This window comes from Mesoplodon densirostris, chromosome 2 (genome assembly GCF_025265405.1).
Source record: "Mesoplodon densirostris isolate mMesDen1 chromosome 2, mMesDen1 primary haplotype, whole genome shotgun sequence".
In the NCBI taxonomy this organism is placed as follows: Eukaryota; Metazoa; Chordata; class Mammalia; order Artiodactyla; family Ziphiidae; genus Mesoplodon; species Mesoplodon densirostris.
This window is the reverse complement of record NC_082662.1, coordinates 115,094,276-115,111,056: the sequence shown is the minus strand read 5'-3', so window position 1 is coordinate 115,111,056 and position 16,781 is coordinate 115,094,276. Positions and strand designations below refer to the sequence as shown.

The window sequence follows — 16,781 nt, the reverse complement described above, 5'->3', positions numbered from 1 at the left end:
GTATCTCTGAGCATCAGTTTGTGAAATGGGAACACGATGCCCACCTCCTTGCGTGTTTGGAGGATGTAGCTGGATAATATGTGTGAAACAGCCTATCGCGCAGACCCTGACCATTAATAACTGTCTTCCTGCTTCTTGCCCCCGCATCAGGGTGCACAGCTCCCCTCCTTAGGAGGACCTCTGCTCCTCCTCGCCACCGCCCCGCGTGCGCGTACATCCCGTATCGCCGTGCGCTGACGGCTTTCTGCCGTACCTGTCAGAGGAAAGAGGGCAGCTGCTCAGCTCCCGGCTGGGGAGCGGAAACTACATTTCCCAGTCTTCGCTGCGCTGCCACTGGGGCTGGGAGCGGAGCGCGGCAGGCCCCTCCTTCGGGGAGGAGCCTATGAGGGGGGCGGAGTTAGGAGGTGGTTGGAGAGTTAAGACAAGCCAATGAGACCAGCTGCTAATAAGTGGGCTTGGCTTACCCTATAACAGTGGCAGGAGGAGGAGAGCAAAGCTATTGAGCCAGCGAGGAGTGAAGCTGAGCCTGGCTTCACACGCTCCTAGAGGACCACCTCCTGAGACAGAGTTCTTTTTCCCCCTTCTTCTTCTTTCTCCAAGCTCCCCTCCTGCCCTCCCTCCCTGCCCAGTACAATGCATTCTTGAGTGGCAGCGTCTGGACTCCAGGCAGCCCCAGAGAACCGGAGCAAGCCAAAGAGAGAGGACTGGAGCCAAGACACTCTGGTGGGGGAGCTTGGATGCCTGGCTTCCTTTGAGGACATCTTTGGAACGAGGGTGGCTTTGGGGTGGGGAGTTGTGCTGCAGGGAATCCAGCCAGGCCCCAAGATGGACACTTCTGGGCACTTCCATGACTCCGGGGTGGGGGACCTGGATGAAGACCCCAAGTGCCCCTGTCCATCCTCCGGGGATGAGCAGCAGCAGCAGCCGCCGCCGCCGCCGCCGCCACCAGCACCAGCACCACCAGCAGCCCCCCAGCAGCCCCCAGGACCCCCGTTGCAGCCTCAGCCTCCGCAGCTTCAGCAGCAGCAGCAGCAGCAGCAACCGCCGCATCCCCTGTCTCAGCTCGCCCAACTCCAGAGCCAGCCCATCCACCCCGGCCTGCTACACTCCTCTCCCACTGCTTTCAGGGGCCCCCCTTCATCCAACTCCACCGCCATCCTCCACCCTTCCTCCAGGCAAGGCAGCCAGCTCAATCTCAATGACCACTTGCTTGGCCACTCTCCAACTTCCACAGCCACAAGTGGGCCTGGTGGAGGAGGCCGGCACCGGCAGGCCAGCCCCCTGGTGCACCGGCGGGACAGCAACCCCTTCACAGAGATAGCCATGAGCTCCTGCAAGTACAGCGGTGGGGTCATGAAACCCCTCAGCCGGCTCAGCGCCTCCCGGAGGAACCTCATCGAGGCTGAGCCCGAGGGCCAGCCCCTCCAGCTCTTCAGCCCCAGCAACCCCCCGGAGATCGTCATCTCCTCCCGGGAGGACAACCATGCCCACCAGACCCTGCACCATCACCCCAATGCTGCCCACAACCACCAGCACGCCGGCGCCACCGCCAGCAGCACCACCTTCCCCAAAGCCAACAAGCGGAAAAACCAAAACATTGGCTATAAGCTGGGACACAGGAGGGCCCTGTTTGAAAAGAGGAAGCGACTGAGTGACTATGCTCTGATTTTTGGGATGTTTGGAATTGTTGTTATGGTGATAGAGACCGAGCTCTCTTGGGGTTTGTACTCAAAGGTAGGGGCTGCAGTTTCTCTTTATACCTTGAACAAAAGGAATATGTAGGTAGCAAGAGAGAGAGGGAGAGAGAGAGCGCGCGAGTTGTGGGGGGGGGCGCGGAGAGAGAGAGAGAGAGAGAGAGATTGGGGGAGAGAGAGAGATGGTGGTGCTGGGGAGAGGCGTTTGCTCAGTTATATGGAACACTCTAACTTCCCATGGTTTTCCTGCTTAATCCCGGGAGAATTCATTCCTTGCTTCCTTGGGAGGGGGGGACATCCCTACACACTGTGTCTAATTTGTAGACTCTGTGTAGGGAGGATTAAAGAATCCCTTCTGAGAAATCATCTTTCCTCCTGGCTCACTCGTACTAAAGCATAACCTAGCAGCTTAACGCACCAATTAATTACACTCTGCCTTGATGTGCTTGCCAGTTCCTGTGACTTCCCCTCCTCTCCTCCCCTCCCTGCTCCACTCCATTTTCCTGAGGATAAAAAAAAAATAAATGTCTGGGTGTGTGTGGGGGGGTGGGGATTCCATGCCAGTCCCTTCTCTCTCTGTCTTCTCTCTCTCTTCCCAAGTTTCTGTTTCCCTCCTCATCCCTGAGAGACTTAGGGCAAAATAGAAAAGCACCCGTGACTTGAGTCTCCTGGGGGCATGGGGTAAAAATGTAGGCGCAGGAAATCAGCGGTCTTTTCCCTCAGGAAAGAGGACTCAGAATAAACCTGCTGCTGCCTTGTAAACATCCCCTGATAAAAATGGCTACAGGTGTTACCCGGGCAGAGCAGATGGGCGCCGCCTTGGCATCAGCTGGGATGGGGGGAGTGCCTCTTCTTCGGATGGGATGGCAGGGCTTCCTGGGAGTCCCCGAGAGCCCATGCCCCCGGCTCAGCCCCAGTTCTCCCCTCCCACCCCAACTCCTTCTCGGGATAAATAAGGATGAGTGTGTGAGTGCGCGCCCCGATGGAGAACGGCGGCACGGCTTTAGCGGGGGAACTGGCCCCACTGCCCCAGCCTCTGTCCAGTCCCAAGACGGAGGAGGGGGTTTCCCTCCCCGAGTGGGCTTGGAAATCGCGTCCTCCAAGGGAGTGGGGCTTGAGGAAGGTGGGTTTCTGTCAAAGCTCTGCTTGCTGGGAGCCCTCCTGCTGCGAGCTTGAAGGCTTGGAGACCTGGGGAGTCACTGGGCAAGTGGATTTTTTTCCCACTCTACCCTTCACCCCCAATTTGTTGGTGTGAGTGTGTGTGTGTGTGTGTGTGTGTGTGTGTGCATGCTTGCTTGTTGTTTGGATTTCTCTACTTATTTGTCATTTTGGGCAGCGGGTAGCTGGGAGGGGTTCAGCTGTTGGAGGTTTCAAATAGAGCGTGTTTCAGGCTGGGCACAGCTGCTGCGAGACTGTCACATTCCTTGTTGAAATCCAGCCACAAAAACCTAGGAGGTGCTGATCGGATTTCCCCCATTCCCAGCCTCTCGCTAGCTGGAGCAGAGGATGGGCAGATTTGCCCGCTCTGGAAAGGGGTGGGGCAGACCTGTCAGATGACCTGAATAGCCAGAATCAAGACTTCCAGGTGGAGGGTCCCCCAGGGACCTGGCTGCTCAGGAGAGGACAGCCCCAGCCCAGGGCAGCTCCTGGAAGCTGCCTTCGTCTAAATGGCTCAAGGATTTGAGCCCCTCAGCGAGCCGAAGCGAGTGGGGTTTCCCCTGGAATCGCAGCTCACTTAGTCATTCCCTGTAACGAGCCTCTGAATCTGCGGGTCCTTCTGCTCGCTGCCTTCTCCCACTGGGCGCTCCGGGAGAGGGGGCTGCTAGCCTCGGCAGATCTGGCAGCCGCCCTGGGCACAATCCCAGCTCCCTCCAGGCACCCCCTGGGGACCAGGAGCCCTTGGTGGGGGAAGCTGATGAAGGCCCAAGTGCTGGGGGTGGGCTGGGGAGAAGGGGCAAGACAAGCACCCTCTCTTTTAGTGAACCCTGTGGTCAGAGCTCTTAGGGGAATGTCCCTTCCTAGAGACAGCTCCCAGTGTGGGATCGGTCTGTGCACATTTGTTTTAATGGGGCGGGAGGGTTGTTGCTAGAGCAGGTGCCTCCCTGATGGAGTATTCAGGGAAAGGGGCTTTCCCAGAGCCGGAGACAGCAGACTCTGGCGGGAAGGAAGGGTGAGGTGATCCAAGGGGTGGGCTTTGCCTAATTTTAAATTGATGAGCCTCTGGCTGTTGGAAGAATGGAGGGGGCAGCAACCCCGGGAAGTCCTGCCTGCCTCAGCTCCTGAGGCGGCCACCTCCTGTGCACCTCAGGGTCGGTATCGGTTGTGATGAGCAGGGCTCACCCGCTCACCAGCCCTTCCATCCTCTATCCATCCGGGCACTGAGTCATTATTGGAACAAGTATTTTCTGGGTGTCTGCAGCAGGCCCTGTGGACCCAGGAGGGGATAAGGTAGCTATTCCCTCTCCTCCTGGGGGCAAATAGGATTGTTTTAAAGAAGCAGACCAAAGCTTGAACCCTAGCTCTGCCACCTCCAGCGTGCGACCTTGGACAAGCCTGAGCCTTCTCTGAGTCTGTCTCCGCAGCTGTCAAGTGGGGAGAGTGAATTAGTGTAAGGCACTCCATACAGGACCTACTGTTATTGTTGTTAATGATGAAGATGAGAGGAAAAGAGATGTCTTTTTCCTCTGTTATCTAACTCTGGCTCCAGAATTAGTTGGGGCCTTGATAGCTTGGGAACTAGGACTTGTCAGTGGAGCGAGAAGTTGTATCTCGGAGGGGAGAAGTTCTGAGATGGGGCTGGGTCTTCTGACTGGAAACCACCTATAGCATGGGTCTGTTGTAGGGGAGGTGAACATTTGTTCCCCAGCCTTGCAGAGAAAACGGACTGTTGTGACAAGAGGGTTTAGCTCAGAATGAAGAATCAACAGCTGGGGGAACTCAGATGCTCAGTGGACCCTGAGGAGGGATGGGTAACAGCCTCTTTTGCTGGAGAGCTCTCTGTGTCTGGTTGGCTTTGCTAACTGGTCTGGAAGCAGGAGGGTGGACAGGGTGGCCTCAGGCACCCCACCCAGACTGGGTTATTCTGCACTGATGGTGGCAGTTCCCACTCAAAGGCCCTGGGGAGAGGGACACACTTTCTTTTCCCCAAATGATGAAGACTGCTAACCTTGTGCTTGAGCTGCTGCTTTCGGAAGTTCTCTGCTCTTTTCCACGGGGCTGTGGCCTTCCTGTTTGCCTGTCTTTAGCTGATATCTGTTACTGGGGGAGGAATTCACCATGCAGGCCCGGCTCGCTTGAGAAGGAAAATGGCATGGCCCCTGAGCATAGTCAGTTAATGCAAAAGGGAGACAGCCTGAGGAGGTAAGAAATCAGGATGGAATGGTCCTTGGCTCGGCTCTCACAAGCCTCAGGTGATGATGGGGAAGGAAGATGGGCTGAGGTAAGAGGAGAGCTGTTTGTGATCACGCCAAGGCCGTGGCTCCTGATGGTACTGGGTTATCCCTGAACCGAATGAGCGCCCAGGTGTTTTCCTTATGGGTGGATTTACCCTCGAGGCCTTAGCCACCATGATAGGCCAGGTCTAGAGGTCCTGTTGAGGAATCTTAGTGGCATTGTCTCTACTACACTAGCACTGGTCAGGATTAAGGAATGAGGATTTGGGGAGTCTTTCTTGGCATGCTTTATTTTCTTCCAGAGCTGGTTTGAGGCACACCCACTTTGTGGTCTTGCACTGCCTGCTGTGCTCTTTCCACTTGAGTCCAGAGAGGGTTGGGGACTCTGTGGATGCCCCCTCCCCACCTTGCCATCCTGCTGGTGTCTGAGCTGCTGCTTCCATCCAGCTGGCAAGTCATCAGTGGGCCTCATTTCTCAGGGACCTCAGGCATCGGGCTGTGGGGTCAGCCCAGGGGAAGCTGGGAAATGCTGGGACAGCAGCAGGGTGGTTCTCTGTCTCTGCAGTTTTGCACAACCTCAAACCACTTCCCCACCCCCGGCCTCACAATCTGTCTGAGTTTCGCTGCCCAGGTAGAGCCCATCCTCTGCCCCTCTTGTGCCCCACTCCTGCCTCCCCCCCAACTTCCTGCCCCTCTGCTCTTCCAGCTCCCCCTGGGGGCCTTGTTGCTGGGGTCAGCCGGGCCACGGGTGGAGGAGTGGATATGCTGGGGCTTCCCTGTCTACTCCATGCGTGGCTTCCTTTCTTCAGGCCACCTCGTGGGAGGCCACCCTGAAAAGGGCAGCCTTCTCTGTATGCCCTGGGGAGCTCAGTCTCCCGGCCGTTCGCTCTTCCAAGAGAGTGGGGTCCCTTAGGGCCAACTTGTATCTCTTTGCTGACCTCACAGAGGTCCACCCCCAGCTTGTAGCCTGAATGACTGAGTGGGCTCACCGGTCCCCGCTCTTCTGTTCCCCTGCCCTCCCTGTCATGGAGGTCTTCTCTGCAGAAGGGCAGAGCAGCAGCCGAGGCTCTGCTGGGTGAATTGTCTACACCTCCTGGCAGACCCAGGAGCCGCTTTGGGGTAGGGGGGTGACTGTGGGGGGATGTCCTGATGATTGGGAGCAGATGCCTCAGGGCACTCGTGTCTGTGGTTTCAAGCATGCTGGGAAAGTAGGAATAGGTCAGACTCCTCTGCATGGAGCCTCCCTGTGGGATGACCTGCAGGACAGGGTTGCAGAAGGCAGCAGACTCTTTATAAGCGATTGGCTAGAGGTAGGAGCCTGGGAGCCATCCACCAAGGCCCCAGGCATACATTTTATCATCACACCCAGCGTCTTGGCCCAAGGAGGGCAAGAGAGACTCTGGGAGTGTGAAAACGAGCCCCTTCTCCCACCCAGGGTGGTGGTGACTCTATTTATAACCTTTGTGGACAGTCTGCAAATGAGCCAAACGTTTGTAGCCCACAGAAGGGACAGCTAACTTTTATATATGCTTCTCCTTTGCATGTCATGACACTATTTATAACTGTCCCGGGGGAAAGACTTCATAACACATCCGGACTTCCCTTCCCCATGGGCAGTGCTCCCTGCTGCTCCGGCCCTGGCATCATTGCTAGGGCATTTATCGGCTACACAGGCTAATTAGAGAGCTGGTGGATGGCCTTGTATTTCCCTTATTGAGCTTGCAGGAAGGGGAATTTGTGAGGCCAGGGTCCAAAGATCTGCTCTAAAAAACATAAGGTAAAGAAAGAATGAAAAGCAATTGGAGTAACCTCTGTGGTGAAGCTGAGGCAGAGAGAGAGATGTAAAATCGGAACTGAAAGGTTTGGTTTTGTTGCAGTTATTTGTAAAGCACATTTGGGGGAGAAAATGAGTGTGTACTAGAGAGAGAGGGAGAGAGAGGGAGAGAGAGAGGAAGGGGTTGTGGAGGGCGGCTGTATATGGATGAAACACCACCTTCCTCAGCTCAGTGGCAGGCAGACCAGCATGTTCATTCATTCGTAGCTGTTTTTCTTCTCTTTCTTTCAAAACCCCAAAGGCAGAGAGAGAAAGAAGAAAGCCTCCTATTCCTCTTGAAATAATGATTCTAAGACTGCACTGTTCTCGGGAGCTTTGGGGAGGAAAATTCTCGTGCCTTTTTTTTCTGGTAAGGAAAGTCTGGAGGAGGCTGATGGGTTTTGGGGGGCCCCCTCCTCCGACCCTGTCATTCCACCCCCAGGAGCTCAGCTGAGCTCCGAGAGCAAGGAGGGGAGGGGGAGCTGGGGGCAGGGACCACCCTGCTTCATCTCTGGGCCTGGCACTGCATGGGCCACGAATGCTGCTGGGCGATAGGAGCCGGGAGGAGGGGACCATTTGTGCCTCACTGGGCCGGCTTTACCCTCGAGAGTCCTGGAGGTAGGGGGTGGCCATGGTGCCCTTGGTAGAGGGAGTCATGGGGCTAAGCTGACACTGCCAGTGGGTGGCGGCGCTGGAATAAGAGTCCAGGCCCGTTGGACTCCCAAGTTGAGGGCTTTTTCCTTGCCTGCTGCTGCTGGAGAAATTGCTTATCATTCTTAAGAGACAAATCAAGGTTTATGGGCCTGAGAGCCTTGATGCAAAATGTTGGGACGGGATGAACTTTACCGAGAGATAGGCAGGAAGCGGCTTGATGGAGGGTGGCAGATGCCAGTGCAGGTACCCAGAGGAGACAGTGTGCTGGGGGGTGGCCAGGGCAAGGGGGTGGGGCCCTGGGTGCAGCCTGGGTCCAGGGTGAGATGTGGACAGGCCCACGGTCCGTCATCGGGATGCCTCCTTACCTGGAGGCCTGGTAATACCGCCCCAGAGTGATGCTGGCAAAGCTGAGAGGGTGGAAGGTGTGGAATTAGACCCCTCCCTGGGAAGGCCTGGACCGGGAGGGCTCCTGACGCAGCCCCGAAGGGCTCCCCTCCACCCTTGAGAGCCAGCAGGCCAGGACATTTCTGCGCACGGCTCCCTGGCCTCTTGGTCCTCCTGTGAGCTTCCTGTCGCCCTCCTCTCCCCTTTCCAGCACCGGCTGCAGGGCTACTTATTGGGGTGACCCGCGCGGGCTCAGCATCTCATATCCAAGGTATTTCCATGTTTGTTTCTCCTCAGGGTCCCCACCTTGGCCCGGGAGTCATTAGAGTCAGAGTATCTCACAGATGAGAAAACTGAACTGCAGAGGGGTTGAGTGGCTACTCCTGGTGCCCGTGTGAGGAGAGATGGTTCTAGAACACAAGCTCAGGTCCCCAGTGCCTTGCTTGTCTCTCTGTTCCAAACCCCACCACAAACCTCTGCTGGGGATTGAGTGAGGGAACCTTTAAGGGCTGCTCTGTCCCTGCTTCTAGCACTTTCTTCTGCATCCTTGAGTCCCAGTTTCCTACTTCCCCGGTGTTAGGCTTTGTTTAGCTCTGTCAGTGGCAGTTAATGTTAAAGAAAGGCCTGTCTCTGCTTTGAAGGAGCCCTCAAGAGGTGCCTCCACCTCTTGCTTCTGACTTGTTTTATGGCCTTTGTCAAGTCCCTTCACTTCTCTGGGTCTCTGTTTCTCTGGCTTAAAAATGAGGGCTGGGCTTCCCTGGTGGCGCAGTGGTTGAGAGTCCGCCTGCCGATGCAGGGGATATGGGTTCGTGCCCCGGTCCGGGAAAATCCCACATGCCGCAGAGCGGCTGGGCCCGTGAGCCATGGCTGCTGAGCCTGTGCATCCGGAGCCTGTACTCCACAACGGGAGAGGTCACAACAGTGAGAGGCCCGCGTACCGCCAAAGAAAAAAAAAAAAAAAAAGAGGGCTGGACTCTGATGCTGAACTCCCTTCCTGCTCCAAAGCTTTCTGATTCCATCAAACATATATTTGTTGCTGTTCTATCACCAAGACAGCAAGCCACGGTCCTCCAGCTCCTGTTCTCAAGGGGCGTCAGGCCTGCACCCAGGCACCGTCCATCCAGGCTGGGCTGCAGTGGTGTTGGAAGCAGGCAGTCATTCGGGATGTTGGGAGGCTCCCTGTAGGAGGTGGGGTGGCCCCTGAAGGGTTAGACAGACCAAGATGGCAGGGTCATGGGCAGGGGGCCTTTCTGAGAGTGAGAACATTGGCAGCCAGGGTACGGGGTGCAGAGTGAGTAGGGAATGGAGCAGGGGCAGCTTGGAGTACCTGCCATGTGGTATCCACAGGGACAGGTAGGGAGGAAAGGGAAGCCTGGGATTTAATATTTAGTTGATAACTGTAATTGCCGGGGGCTCAGAGTTCTTCCTAGAGTTCTGCACCCTCAGACCCTGAAGACCCACTGCTCTTCTTTTCTCAGAGGCAATACTGATTGGCAGAGGTGGCCTGGCATGGCAGCTGCAGCCGTGGGCTCTGGGTTCGCATCTAGACTTGGCAGCATCCTAAGCGGGGGGTCCTCAGGGAGTTTCCTGAACCTGGAGCCTGTTTCTCAGATGTTCAGAGCAAATCACAGCCCCTGCCTACAGCATAGCACCCAGGGCAGAGCTGGGCACACGCTGAGCCCATCAGCCGTTGCTTTTGTGAGAGCAGTGCTTAGAAGATGATGCCATTAGCCCTGAGTCCCCCAGAGAGCCGTGGAGGGCGCGGGTGCATGTGTCACCCTCCACACAGGGGGCTATAGAAAGGGGCTCTGGAAGAGGCGAACACGTGTGGAACATGCCCCCTTTCTCCTAAAATCAAATGGCTTTACCTTCGGACCTGTTTCTGCCTGGGTCCCTGTGGGTGTGTCTGCACAAGTAAGAGGGAAGCAGACTGCTCCCTGGAAGGTGGGGCTGCAGTGGTGGCCTGGCCTGGGCTTCTGGAGCCTTCTTACCTCATGGGACCCAGTTATTCTACACTCAGCATCAGCAATCTGTGGCCTGGGCACAGCTCGTTGGGTGTGGACCTGCAAATCGGACAGGTGGAGAGAGGACAAAAATAAGCCCAGGGAGCGAGGCCAGGAGGCCCGGAGGAAGGTCAGGGGGACACACGATGACCAGGCAGAATGAGGCTGAGAGCATGGATGACAGCGGGAGGGCCAGCCAGGAGGCCTTCCTGGGACAGAACTGGGCAAGCAAAGAATGCTAAGGCTTTCCTGACATGTCTTCAAGAGAACATAATTTTTCCTTCAAGACTTGCGGTGGGGTACCGTCTTGAATTCAAAAGGTTGTGAGGGCTTGTGAATCAAGGTTCTCCCTATCCTTTCTGCTCTGGCAGGTGTTTAACTCTCCCAACCAGGCGCCAAGGAGCATAAAGAGCAGCTGGGCTGGGGAGGGATGTACCAGGGGATCAGGACTTGCCCTGCGTGGAGGCCATTTTTTTCCCCTGAGGCCTGGTTGTAAGGTAACCAGAGTTGTACTCTGAGCAGAGCCGTGATGACACTAAATGAACAACATGCAAATGATGTGTGAAATAATATGCAAATTGGCGTCTGTTATTTTTGAGTCAGCTCGTTGGGCATTTTTCTTAAAGGACAGGCATTGTGCTCAGTGTCAAATGAACAGAAAAGCTGTCTTACAGGACACTCCCACAGGGGCTGAATGGGCTGGTGCCTGCCCCTCAGAGCTCATGGACACCAGGCCTGCCAGCCAGCATCTTCAGGATCATTGATGTGTAGCTTGAGCTGGTAAATGGAGAAGCCCAGAAAGCTGGGGGTCTTGGCCAGGACTATCCCACAGACAGGGAGGGGGAGGAGACAGGTGATGTGCTGGCTGACCGTGGGGAGTGGGGAAGAGACTGCACTGGGGGCTAATTCTGGCCCAGCCCCTTGCTGCTGGGTGACCATAAGGCCAGTGACTCAAAGTCTCTGAGCCTCAGTTTCCCCATCTGTAAATGGAGAGGGTGGCATTCACCAGCCTGGTGAGAACTAAACGTGATAATGGTTGGGTAAGTGGCCAGCCCAGTGGCTGGCACATCCCAGGCTGCCAACAAATGGCAGTTCTTCTTAGCGCCTTTGCCTGAGTTGGCACCTGCCTGCATCCTCGCAAGGTTCCACCAGCAGGGATTTTTGCACAGCCTTTTCTCCCTTTTAAGAAGATTTCTGATTTTAACAAATTGGGGCTTAGCCATTTTCTCTCTCTTCTGGCTTCCATCGGGTAGGATGTTGGCTTGCTCAGTCAGTCCCCGAATAGCTCCCACATGTGGGAATGCCCGGAGCCACAGACATGGGTGACGTCACCTTCCTCTAGGATGAGGGCTTGGGCAGGGCGTGTTGCTGTGGGTCGGGCTACTGCCTTTGGAGGGGCTCAGAGCTGGATGGCATTGGTGGGTTGACCCAGGGGAGGCCTCCTCCAGGGGCAGCTGCCGGCATATCTGGCCTGGTGTGGTACCATACCTCCCTGAATGGCCAAGCTCCATGGGCCCACCAGGTGTGCCAGCCTGGGTGACATGGCCCCTGTACAGGCCTCCCACCTCAATGAGGAAGGCAGGGCAGAGACCATCCTCCTCTTTACAGGATCCCAAGGCCCAGAGAAGTTATGTGACTTGTCCAAGGCCACTCAGCATTGTGAGTGGCAAGGGTGCAGCTAGAATCCAGGAATTCTGGGTTTTAGTCCCACTGAACACCTGCTATGTGGCAGGCCCCAGTCTAGGTTCCAGGAGTGCAAAGGTCAGTGCCCTTAAGGATGTGAGTCAGCTATAAGGGTCTTTCCTCAATGAAATGTGTTTCTCTCTGCCTCTTCCTAAAAGAGCTCAGACTTTCAACACAGACCTGGATTCAAATCCTGGACATGTGCTGTTGAGCTGTATGGCCTTGCGCAGTGGCCCCTTTTTTGGAAAGTGGGATTATAATTCCTTTTGCTGAGGGTGGAGGTGGAGGATTCAATTAGGCACAGACCTGGCCCCCGGGGGCTCTTTGGTCCACACTGGTCCATGGCAGGCTTGCCATGCTATTTCTTTTGAGAGTTCGGTGGCTATGGGTTTGTAGAAACCCCTTAGAGCTGGGCCCATGACCTCCTGCCCCTCTTGCTCTGGGCTGGACCGGGCGTTCAGCTCTGCCAAGATGCTCTCCGCTGCTCCTGGGGTAGTAATGATGCTGAGCCGGGTGGGAGGACATTTTGGCACAAGACACCAGACTGGTCCACGCTGTGTGCCAGTGATGGAAAGATCCCTCAAGAGTGAAATGAAATTGATGTGAGTGAAGAGCAAGTCCAGGATGGAGGTTGAGTCATGAGGGTTTCCTCTTGGGTGGAGGGGACCATCTCTAATGCTTCTGTCCTCAGCAGCTCGGCAGAACGTGCCTCTCTCACAAAATGGATACTTCTTTCCCCTTCCGTAAAAATGACTCCAAAGCAACTCTTAGGAGTGTAAAAAGGGGTAAATGGAGGAGGAGGAGAAAATGAACATTTATGAAGGGCCTACAACAAGTGCTTCCACACACCTCGTCTCGTCTAATCCTCACAACAATCCTTGTTTTACAGATGACTGACCCAAGGATCAAAGAGGTTAGGTGACTTGCCCAGCGTCTCACAGCCAGGAAGTAGTGGACTTGGGGCTTGAACACATGATTTTGCAGATCACCTCCTGGCTTGGGGCTCTTTCAAGCCAAAAAAGCTGTTCTTGTTCTCTCCACCCTTGCCCACCCCACCCCTTTTAGTTTTATGCCACCCTCACGGTCCCATTAGCCTTACCAGAGCCTCAGTGGATGCTTTGAGCTCTGGAGGGAGGAGAGGGAGGAGAGGGAGGGGGAGGCTCTCAGCTTAGATGCAAAAGTCTGTTGAACCTCCATGAGCCCTGGGTACGTTGACAGGGAAGACTGGGCTCTGGGGCTGAGGATGGTCTCCCTCAGGCTCTGGGGGGGTCAGCTGATCAGTCAACAGACAAGCTTTGGTGTTCTTGTTCCAGCTCTGCAGCTTCTTGGCTGTACAACCTAGATGACAAAGTTGACTTCTGTGAGCTTCAGTCTCCAGATCTGTGAATAGGGATGAGGATGTTTGTCATGAGGAGCCAATGAGACAAGACCCAGCACTGGGCTCATGGTAAAGGACTGGGGAAGTGCCAGCTGTTCTTATCGTTAATTTTCTCATTGTACAATCTGAAAACTCCAAACACAGACTTAGTCACCAAAGCCCAGAGGACTAGATAGAGTCACTGACCTTGTGCTCCTTCCTGGCCAGATCATCTGTTGCCGGCCTGGCCAGCAGGCATCTTCCTGGGCCCATCCCGTTTCATGCACATTCCAGTGCCTCCTTCCCCCCTCTCCTCTGTTGGTCCCACTCCATGTCTATCCCAGGACCCCACCACCCCTTGCTCCTCAAGCCCTTGGTCCCTCATAACTACTCATGAGGGTCGACAGGTGCCCGGTTGGCTCTCGGGGTTCAATACTTAACAAGACACGGAGCTCACAGGCTAGTCAGGGAGGCAGGCATCGACCAAGTTATGACAGGTATGATGAGAGTTTTATAGGAGACAAAACCACACACGTGTCCTGGATTTGACCCGCCAACCTGGCTGAGTCTCCCATTCCTTCTGCCTGTTCCCCCGCCCTCTATTCCCTGCGGGTTCACCTCACCTTCACTTCTTTCATCTTCCCTTGTATCTATCTCCCAGCTGCCCCCCGCCTCTTATATATGGCAGCATAGCCTGGTGTTAGGAGAACAGACTTCCACATGACAGAGCTGGGTTTGAATCCTGACTGTCACGTGTGGCTTTACATAAGTTGCTTCAATGCTTTGATTCTATTTTCTTGGGGGTTAATCCTAACCCTATTTCTGGGGCAGTTGTGAGGATTAAATTAGGCACCACTGTATGGAAAGCATGTGACATGGATTGTGGCCCATGCTGAGCACCAGTAAAGATTGTGGGTGAAGAGAAAGGCCCTGGACTAAGATTGAGGAAACTTGGTTTCTGGGCCTCTGTTTTGTCATCTGGAAAATGGGAGAGGTGAGGTTGAGGATGATGATAATTTCCCCGCTGGCTATTTTAAGGGAGGAGGGTTATGAGGACCAGATGGAATTAAGGAGCGAAGGGGAAGAAAGCTGTGATGCCTGGAGTGAAGGAGCGCTTGGCTGATCGGTGGGTGCATTTTGGAGGGGGGTGGTGGGCTGGAGAGGTTTTTTTTTTTTTTTTTTTTTAACGTTTTGCTTTCTTTCACTCTTTTTTTTTTAAAAAATAAATTTCTTTGTTTATTTTTTGGCTGCATTGGGTTTTCGTTTCTGGGTGCAGGCTTTCTCTAGTTATGGCAAGCAGAGGCTACTCTTCGTTGCAGTGCATGGGCTTCTCGTTGCGGTGGCTTCTCTTGTTGCGGAGCATGGGCTCTAGGCATGTGGGCTTCAGTAGTTGTGGCACACGGGCTCAGTAGTTGTGGCTTGCGGGCTCTAGAGTGCAGGCTCAGTAGCTGTGGCTTAGCTGCTCCGCAGCATGTGGGATCCTCCTAGACCAGGGCTCGAACCCGTGTACCCTGCATTGGCAGGCAGATTCTCAACCACTGCACCACCAGGGAAGTCCGGCTGGAGAGGTTTTATCTTCCTACCCAGGAGTGAAAACCTGTGAAGGCATTGTGGCTAAGTGGATTTTCTCACTATCAGGAGATGGCTGAGACAGACCCTCCCGGCCAGCCTCCCTCCCTGCAGGCCAGCCCTTGGCATGAGGCCTGTTCGGCTCCTGAACCCTCCTAGCAGCAGGGATTTAATTACTATAATGTCAGTAGCCATGGCTCGAGGCTTTCTGGTGGAGGGGAAACAGATTTGTCTTCTCACTGGGAGAATAAAAATCGATGGGAAGGAAAGGAAATGTACCTCCCTCTGAAGTACCCACTGCTGTTGGGCTGATGGGTAGCTTTGCTGGAGGTGGGGAGAGAGGAGCCTGGACAGCAGAGGGGAGGAGACACAGGGTCCACTTCAAGGACCCTTGGTTCTTGCTTTTGTCTTTTGTGCCATGACTCAGCTGAGCTGCCTTTGTTTCCCCAGACCAGCCTACCAGTCATATATCAAGCAACAACTGTATGCCTGCCACTGCTCTTTAGAAATTTCTAGCAGAGTAGGGAGGCCAGGCCAAAAAATACGTAACTTTATTCATTCAATAAATAGTTATTGAACATCTATTTTGTGCCAGCATTGTTCTAGACAGCACAGATATAGTACAAAGAAACCATAAATTATAAAAAACCCTGGCCTCTGGAACATATATATATATATATATATGTATATATTTTGAATTTTATTTTATTTTTTTATACAGCAGGTTCTTATGTTATCTGTTTTATACATATTAGTGTATATATGTCAATCCCAATCTCCCAATTCATCCCACCACCACCACCATCACCACCCTTGCTTTCCCCTCTTGGTGTCCATATGTTTGTTTCCTACATCTGTGTCTCTATTTCTGCCTTGCAAACCGGTTCATCTGTACCATTTTTCTAGACTCCACATATATGTGTTAATATGTGATATTTGTTTTTCTCATTCTGACTTACTTCACTCTGTATGACAGCCTCTAGGTCCATCCACATCTCTACAAATGACCCAATTTCGTTCCTTTTTATGGCTGAGTAATATTCCATTGTATATATGTACCACATCTTCTTTATCCATTCATCTGTCGATGGGCATTTAGGTTGCTTCCGTGACCTGGCTATTGTAAATAATGCTGCAATGAACATTAGGGTGCATGTGTCTTTTTGAATTATGGTTTTCTCTGGGTATAGGCCCAGTAGTGGGATTGCTGGGTCATATGGTAATTCAATTTTTAGTTTTTTAAGGAGCCTGCATACTGTTCTCCATAGTGGCTGTATCAATTTACATTCCCACCAATAGTGCAAGAAGGTTCCCTTTTCTCCACACCCTCTCCAGCATTTGTTGTTTGTAGATTTTCTGATGATGCTCATTCTAACCGGTGTGAGGTGGTACCTCATTGTAGTTTTATTTATTTATTTATTTATATTTATTTTTGGCTGCATTGGGTCTTCATTGCTGCATGCGGGCTTTCTCTAGTTGTGGCGAGCGGGGGCTACTCTTCATTGTGATGTGTGGGCTTCTCATTGCAGTGGCTTCTCTTGTTGCGGAACACGGGCTCTAGGCACGCAGGCTTCAGTAGTTGTGGCATGTGGGCTCAGTAGTTGTGGCTCGTGGGCTCTAGAGTGCCGGCTCAGTAGTTATGGTGCACACGGGCTTAGTTGCTCTGTGGCATGTAGGATCTTCCTGGACCAGGGCTTGAACTCGTGTCCCCTGCATTGGCAGGCGGATTCTTAACCACTCTGCCATGAGGGAAGCCCCCATTGTAGTTTTGATTTGCATTTCTCTAATGATTAGTGATGTTGAGCAGCTTTTCATGTGCCTCTTGACCATTTGTATGTTTTCTTTAGAGAAATGTCTACTTAGGTCTTTTGCCCATTTTTTGATTGGGTTGTTTGTTTTATTAATATTGAGCTGCATGAGCTGTTTATATATTTTGGAGATTAATCCTTTGTCCGTTGATTCATTTGCAAATATTTTCTCCCATTATGAGGGTTGTCTTTTCGTACTGTTTCTAGTTTCCTTTCCTGTGCAAAGCTTTTAAGTTTCATTAGGTCCCATTTGTTTATTTTTGTTTTTATTTCCATTACTCCAGGAGGTGGGTCAAAAAAGATCTTGCTGTGATTTATGTCAAAGAGTGTTCTTCCTATGTTTTCCTCTAAGAGTTTTATAGTGTCTGGTCTTACATTTAGGTCTTTAATCCATTTTGAGTTTATTTTTGTATATGGTGTTAGA

The 16,781-nt window shown here is 53.4% G+C and overlaps 1 protein-coding gene across 1 annotated transcript in view; it reads left to right on the top strand.

Moving 5' to 3' along the window:
• Positions 1-825: 825 nt before the first annotated feature.
• The window catches only part of KCNN3 (potassium calcium-activated channel subfamily N member 3), a 170,620-nt gene continuing 154,664 nt past the window's right edge, over positions 826-16,781 (top strand). The window contains exon 1 of the mRNA XM_060088035.1: positions 826-1,734. Within this exon, the coding sequence (XP_059944018.1) occupies positions 826-1,734 (909 nt within the window). The remainder of the gene's footprint in view (positions 1,735-16,781) is intronic.